At 40.8% G+C, this 7523-nt stretch overlaps 1 protein-coding gene across 1 annotated transcript; it reads left to right on the top strand.

Annotated features, from left to right (window-relative positions):
- Positions 1 to 2508: 2508 nt before the first annotated feature.
- adma (adrenomedullin a) lies at positions 2509 to 5012 on the top strand. The gene is made up of 4 exons (XM_049562638.1): positions 2509 to 2637; positions 3251 to 3353; positions 3496 to 3621; positions 3765 to 5012. The coding sequence occupies exons 2-4, from the start codon at positions 3259 to 3261 to the stop codon at positions 4066 to 4068; spliced, it is 525 nt and encodes a 174-aa protein (XP_049418595.1). The 5' UTR covers positions 2509 to 2637; positions 3251 to 3258; the 3' UTR covers positions 4069 to 5012.
- Positions 5013 to 7523: the final 2511 nt, after the last annotated feature.

Below are 7523 nucleotides of genomic sequence, written 5' to 3'. Positions count from 1 at the left end.
GGTTGTGCCTTGGACATACAGTGTGAGAGGCAGGATAAACTCCTGCGGTTAGTGCAAAAATATTGCATATTTATAAAAACAGGAACAGGAACAGCGCATGGAAATCAGTGCTCTAGCTAATGAGTGTGAGAGGAACGCACAAACCGCCGTCACTCTCGACAATAGCAGGAACACCGCAAGCAATTTCCACTGCGTTTTCTCTCACTCTTCATCTCTCCAGTTGTTTTCTTTGTCTCTCCCTCTTTCTTTCTATTCCACTTATTGAGGTAGTCAAATAGTTGAACCGAAGCCAAAACAAGAAGAAACACAGACCAGGCGTTCACACAATGTTTATAATTGCACAAGAATGACGGGAAAATCACAGGATCTGGAACAAAACATTTTTTCAGGTGACAAACATTTCTAGTTTAATCACAGCATGATAATTATTATGAATCATATGTCAAATTTGAGCCTTTGGGGTTGACACCCTCTTTTCCTGGCACACCTGTCATTAGTTGTTCAGGTTTCCTGTCATGCATACCTGCCCGTATCAGCATAAGATCATACAAAAATTGACAGTCATCCTACGACAGGGACTTCATGGAGGACAAGCAAAAGATTTCTATATAAGGAGCCAAAAAGCAACAACAGAATTTTGTTGTCATGATTGCACAATCTCCTGTTGTAAACTAAACTAAGGGGATTACTTATCTGCCGGAGGCAATTATCATTACAAAGTGCTTACAAAACATTTTCTGGTTTACAGCACATGTGTTTGACATTTATGTATTCTTTGAGCTGGGTCGCATGAGATATAAATACCCTCAGGAAGGTTCTGTGTCAGGGACTTAAACAATGAGATATGAATTATGGGATGCTGAAATGCTTGAGCGGAATGTCACGTGTTAATTTTTTCTGAAATTATGTTGAAAGAACTCGAGGGACCGTTGTTCCTCTTCATCGAAACTGAAACAAAAAAACTGTAAACTGAAAGCATTACTTAGTCCAACACCCGACAAAACAAATTTACACCACACTTTGTGGAAAGTTAGTGGAATTTCTACACTGATAAAACCAAATGACTTTCCTCTGGTATTTACAGCATTTCACTATGTAAGGGAGTATGATTTTAATGTTACTGGCATCACATATTCAGTGCGCTCATCTCACACACAAATCCACACTCACTGTCAGCCAGATGTGGGCTGTGATAAACAAAAAGTTGTAACTTCCTTAATGTGCTATTTGTGATGGTATTTTCTGTTTATGTATCCCCCTGAGGGCTTATTATACACATCTGCATCATGAACAGCACCGACAGGGGTATTACTTTGAGCCTTACAGACTAAACATCAATAAAAACCAGAGGAAGACATATCTTTCTCTCTGGATGTGGACAAAGAGTGGCCATGTAAAATGTGCTGCCTGCAGGTTAAGAGTGACTCACTGCACTGACCATCCCATGATGTGTGAGGTTGAGACATACAGGCAGACTTGATGGCTCCCCCATTATCACCTAATAGAGTCCTGTGTTTGCATTCCTGATGCAAAAAGTGAAGTCATATTACGTATAATTTATAACAGCAACAAATCAGAACTATTTTAAAAAATGTCTAAGCCAATATTGTTCATAGATCACAGATTGTTGCTCAAGTTCATCTTCAGACTCTGGATTTATTTTTAGGTTAATTGTAAAATTCCACTTCGCGTTTATCCAAGTATCAAAATAAATGACATGGTAAGTCCAGAGTCAAATATTTGCCTTGTACAAACAAATACAATGAGTATATTGTGTTTATAGTTGGGCATACGGTCTATATTTAATCAGTTACTCAATGCTTGTCTTTTTCCACATCTCAAATTCATCACCCAGCGTACTTTCAAAGCTGACATGGAACCTTACTGCGTCAGGGAGTGCCGTGAAAAGCAGACTGTGGACACATTCCTTAAATTTTATTTTACACAATTAGCCAGGTTGGACTGAAAGGAATCTTAACAAAAACTATAACTAACTGACCCTAAAGTTCAAATAAACAAGATGAATGTTTGAACCGTCTCCTTTGTGATTTTTTAGATTCCTAATACCTCTCCTTGTAGAGAGCAGCCGGCTGAGATGAACGCTTTGTACTCTTGGTGCCACAGTGAGTGTATTATGTGACTTACATAACTGGTGCTAATTGATTGTTGCCATCATATATAGAAATAAAACAACATTTTATGATAATTGTACATTTAGTTGATATATCATTTATACTGAGCTGAGGAAAAGTTAATGTTTTGACTCAACACTGAAAACAGGATACAGTGGCTGCACTGCACTGCACTTACTCTCTCACTATTTTCTTTTATCATTTTAATTAATCATTTTTGATCTTTTCACTTTGTTGCGTTGTTGTACTTAATGAGCAGCAGCGCAGCAGCAGTGTGCTGGATGGGGTGGGGGAAAAGGATGAGAGACTGTGTGTGTCAGTCAATGAGCCCCTCCCACCTCCTGTATAAATGCTCCCAGTCTGGTGTGTAGGAGCTATTAGCAGAGTGACACAGCTGCCTTACAGAACTAGTGGCAATTTCAAGAAACCTGTGGAGTACTCTTTTACAGCTGACTCTACAACAAGAACTTTTTTTTCATCCAACTGAATTACCAGAGAATTACAGGTATGTGCACTTTATTTTAAAGCAGATATTGCTGTGATTTGCTGTGCTGCCAGCTGATGGCTCTATCCTTGCTTTTTTGAGGTCGGGGCACAAGTGTAGAGACAAGGACAGGTTATCTGTCTGGTTATATAAGCTGTTCAGCTCTTAATTTGTGTGTGTGTGTGTGTGTGTGTGTGTGTGTGTGTGTCTGTTAGGGAATTGCCTTCAAGGTGTAAAGCCTCTGCTGGAGGCAGTGCATCTAATGGTTGCAATTGATTTTCTTGTTTTATTTGATAAGGTAACTGGGTTGAAGAGCACTTTAGTTTTTAAGCTGAGCCTATTTTGGACTCCTCATTGGTAGACTGTCCTTCACATTATTGGCCAGGGGCCCAAAGCATGGTTGCAGGTTTACTTAACCGAGCAAATCTGACCTTAGCTTAACTTTTTAAATAAATGAATGATAAGTGCAAATAACTTGGCTTTTGGACTCTTGTGTAAGCAAGTGCCAGTGTGGCATTCAGGGGAGCAGGAAAAAGTTTTACATGCATTGAGGGACAGTAGGGAATTCACTGAGTTAAATATCAATTTATAGCATAAATAAGTAACTAATAAGTGTCTTCCCTTCTCTCCACAGGAGTCAAAATGCAATTGATCTTCCAGTCCTTCCTCTCCTGCTGTCTACTGGCGACAGTAGCACACTGTGTGGAACTTGAAGTGAACCCGGAGTTGAGAAAAAGGTGAGTTACCTGAAGAGTAATTCATTCAATAATCATTTTCGTTTGATATAACATGTGACTGTCTGGCAAGTGAGGGACAGCTGTTGCCTGTCTATTGAATAATCTTCCTAAGACTAATGGACTTTTTTTTTTCCTCTTCCAGGCTAAGCATATGGCTAGGGAGCAGACTGAGAAGGGATCTTGACAGTGTATCAGTACAGAGGACAGCAGAGTCTGACAGCTTTGTCAGACCAGAAGATATCAGGGATACTTTGCTGCCACATTCCAGGTAAGACACTATCCATGCAATCATAACATTCTGCTAGTCATTAAAAAGGAATACAAAATCTAAGCAGAGAATTCTCAGCAATTAACAACTAAGCAGTGAACACCATGGATTAATGTTCTCTCCTCTCTCCCTCTGTCCTCCAGCACTCACACCAATGTCCGAACCAAGAGGTCTAAAAACTCAGCCAACCAGTCAAGAAGACAAGGTTGTTCGCTGGGCACCTGCACAGTGCATGACCTCGCACACCGCCTGCACCAGCTCAACAACAAGTTGAAGATCGGGAGCGCCCCTGTTGACAAGATCAGCCCTCAGGGATACGGCCGGAGGCGTCGGTCTCTCCCAGCGCACAGAGTCACACTGAGGCTAGAGCAGGGCAGGCTGAGGCCCGTGTGGAGCATAAATGAGTCACAAGTTCACAAGCTTGAGGCTCTCCTCAGACGGACATGAGCGGGATTTTGCAAGAAGAGTTGGGAACAAAAGCGAGGGAGTTAGTGTCCTCTCTCTGTTCTAAAATTCTCAAAATGCCTCAGACTTCTGCCAAGTATTTCCCGGCACATTTTTTTCTAGGCATGAGAACTGAGTCAGAGCAAGACTGGCTGCACTGAGTTTCTCGAGAGGCTGAATCTTGCAGCTCAGCGATGCCGAGCGTGCAAACAACTGCAGCTGGCGCACAGACACTGGATGGCACGGCGTGGAGAGAACTACAGGTGCTGCTCTCTGCTTGGCAGGGGGAAAGGAAGAGTGCTATTAGCTGGCAAAGTGGACACATCCTCTGGCTTAAAGAGGGAACTCTCTTCTAACATTCTGGGACTTTACACATTTCTTCCTCAAGGCCAGGACTTTGATAAGTGCTATCCTCTAAGGATTATACCACCATGTTCCAAACTGTCAGTACTTGTCTGCACTTTTCCATTTGGACTTAAAGTCGAATGAATCATCAGGAAAAGACATCTTCATCACAATGCCAAACAGGAAGATAGGCTACAGAGCTCTGAAGCTCTCAGTTTATATCAAGTTTTGGACACTGTATAAGGGATTCTGTGAGATATGTGCCAGTCCACAATGGATTGAAATATACTTGAAATTGTTGTTGTTTGTACAAAAACATGTGCAATCTATATTTGTTTTTATTGCAGGTATATGTATATATGAATTCCTTTATTTAAATATTATATAGAGGTTACATTAAAGTACTTATGCAGATAGAACTATTTTTGTACAGGAAGAAATATATATATGGGCATTGTAGCTAAGTGTCATTATTCTTTTGCAAACTGTGGTAATAGGATATGTGTTTTATATGTATATTATATATTTGTAAATGTGTTCTATTTTATTTGCTTCAAAGCAATTACATTGTTATTCAATAAACATTTTGCATACAAAATCTAGACCGTCGTCCAGACCTCCTTTGCTCATGACTCTTGTAAATTGAAAGTGGCATTCTATTGTCTGAAGCGCACTGCTACAGCAAGACACAGAGCACCTGGTCTCTGTTAAGTGATTACAGGGTCTCATTAGAGCCTCCCCTCCTCTTACTACATTCCCCCTGTTATGACGCCCCCCTTTCCCCTCAGAAAAAGGGCAGACAGGGTGCCAGGCGCATTCCTGCTTGGTTCAGCTCATATTTGTTGGCTCACCCCACACCACAGAGCAGCCCTAAAGCCATCAGAGGAGGCTGAGGCTTTAGCTCCATCTGCATTCAATGGTAGACGGTTGGGACACGAGAGGGCCGATGCAGGGGGTTCCGGTCTAACATTCTTGAGAGAGCATCGGAAGAACTGCTCCAAGAAAGCACTGATCATGACCCTTACATTCAAGCAGACCCCTGAGACTCAGCAGCAGTGAAAGGCTGCAGACCTCTAAACCTGACACATTTTCACCCCCCCCCCCCCCTCCCCCATCACATTTTTTGAGAGTTCACACTGCACTGCCAAAGACATATATTGCAGATTTCGCTTTTGGCTGTACTCCTTCACTCTCTTTTATTTGGACCAGGCCTACAATGCAAAGGGTACATCATGTGCACTTGCCTCTTTGGTAGTAGCAGGGGGAACATAGGGTGAACACAGCACAGAGTGATGGAACATGAGGACCCACTGAGGATAGTCCAGACATGGCATCTTATCCTCAAGCTTTGCTCGGTCCCTATTGCAGAAATTCACAATTTAATTTATACATCACACACACAGATTCACTACAGTAGTTCAAATCAGGAATTTATTGGATGGCATAAAGTCAAACTAACTGGATAATTAGAGCAAGATATTCATTGCCACTTGTTTAGTGTCCCCTGGGCTCATTAACAGCTTGACTATCAGCTTCTCCTGTGCAAACTAAATGAATATTTTTACGTAAACATGAAAGAAATGAAAGATGTGCTTGTGAGTTTTTACAGACCCCATAACACTATATTTTGATTAAAGATGTGATCATAAGTTACTGGAAAAATGTTGGCAAGAGACAGTTTCTACTTTTGTTTGAATTCACTGGAAAAGCCAGTTACAGCTCCTTAGAGCTTTGTAGTATGACTGTGAGCAGGTCATATAGAAACAAAGTGAGGGTCAAAACTTTCATTTCATGTTCTCTGTTGCCATCTAGTGAGATTAGGTGGGTAGAACTGCAAAATTTGTTTGTAGTTGTATGATCCAGTCAATAACATCAGACAGCTACAATCAAGCAAAGTCATTTTTATAAGAAGCCCCATAAGAACAGCAATAGGTGAGAAATCAATCTTCAATCTTACTTGAATACTGTAAGTAAATCATTATGCACTCTGAGTACAGGCAGTTTTTCGCCTTCATAGGTTGTAGAGGTGATTAATCAAAAGCCCAACACAGATAGTTAACACCATGCTCCTGCTTTACTGCTGTGATTGCTCACAACCTGTTCTTTTGCAAGGAGGGATTTATACTTAGAAACATAGCCTACAATGTTCAATACAAGATTTGATTTGGGTGCTTCAGTCTTTCTTAAATTGTATTTTTTATTTTTTAAAATACAATTCAAATGACTGAATGGCCTGAGGCAGTCAGCAAATATTGTAAAACAAAGCAATTGTGCCATCTAGTGGCTCGTATGTTACACGTGTCTACATGTTGAATGGGAATTTAGCTTCTCCACAAAACCCTCATGGTAAAAGAAAAACATTACGTGTTACTCACCACGATAAAAGCATTCAGCAAATTATAGACTGAATGGATTTAGATCTGGCACACTCCATGTACTCTCTAACTGTGCACCACTGTTGCTGCTTCAGTAAGCCAATCAGCTGGTGACGCCACTGACGTGATGACTGCATCAAGAAACTGCTCAGTGTAGGTCAGCTGGTCAAAAAAAAAAAAAAAAACACTTTCCAGTATTTACGGTATGCTAAGCTCCAAGTGTTTTATTTTTTCCACAGCTGTGTTCAGACAGCCATGGAGAGTATTATTCTGGGACCTGCTCTTTTCACCTGGACGATACGATACCGATTTTTGCAAATTGTTTCCAAAATGCTTTTTGCAGGAATTTTCTTTTCTTTTAATGTTGTCTGAAAATATGTACACTAGACTCTGGTCCTGGCTTATTTTGATTTTATGGTGTCTTGTAAGCCCACATAGATGGACATAACTGTTAACATGATACAACAACAAAATTTCATTCATTCATTCTTGCAACTGAGCGAAAAAGGACCGTCTGAGGTAATAATAAGATCACCAACTTACACTGTTTGTGGCACTGCTCACTGACACACTGTTATGTCACTATTGACGTGAGGTGAGGAGACAGATGAATAATCACTCTGACAATACTGCTGTCAATCAAAATGATACAGGCCCAGTGCTAAGAATCAGTCCTCAATACCCAACTCTAAAAGTAACCTGTTAACCTGAGCAGAGAGGATTAACCTCGTAATCTCA

This window comes from Epinephelus fuscoguttatus, linkage group LG2 (genome assembly GCF_011397635.1).
Source record: "Epinephelus fuscoguttatus linkage group LG2, E.fuscoguttatus.final_Chr_v1".
In the NCBI taxonomy this organism is placed as follows: Eukaryota; Metazoa; Chordata; class Actinopteri; order Perciformes; family Serranidae; genus Epinephelus; species Epinephelus fuscoguttatus.
The sequence above is the reverse complement of the archived record's forward strand: the minus strand, read 5'-3'. Positions and strand labels throughout refer to the sequence as shown.

Coding starts and splice junctions, on each gene's coding strand:
- adma (XM_049562638.1), top strand. CDS start 3,259: ATGCAATTGATCTTCCAGTCCTTCCTCTCCTGCTGTCTACTGGCGACA. Junction 3,354..3,495: donor AACCCGGAGTTGAGAAAAAG/GTGAGTTACCTG, acceptor TTCCTCTTCCAG/GCTAAGCATATGGCTAGGGA. Junction 3,622..3,764: donor ACTTTGCTGCCACATTCCAG/GTAAGACACTAT, acceptor TCTGTCCTCCAG/CACTCACACCAATGTCCGAA.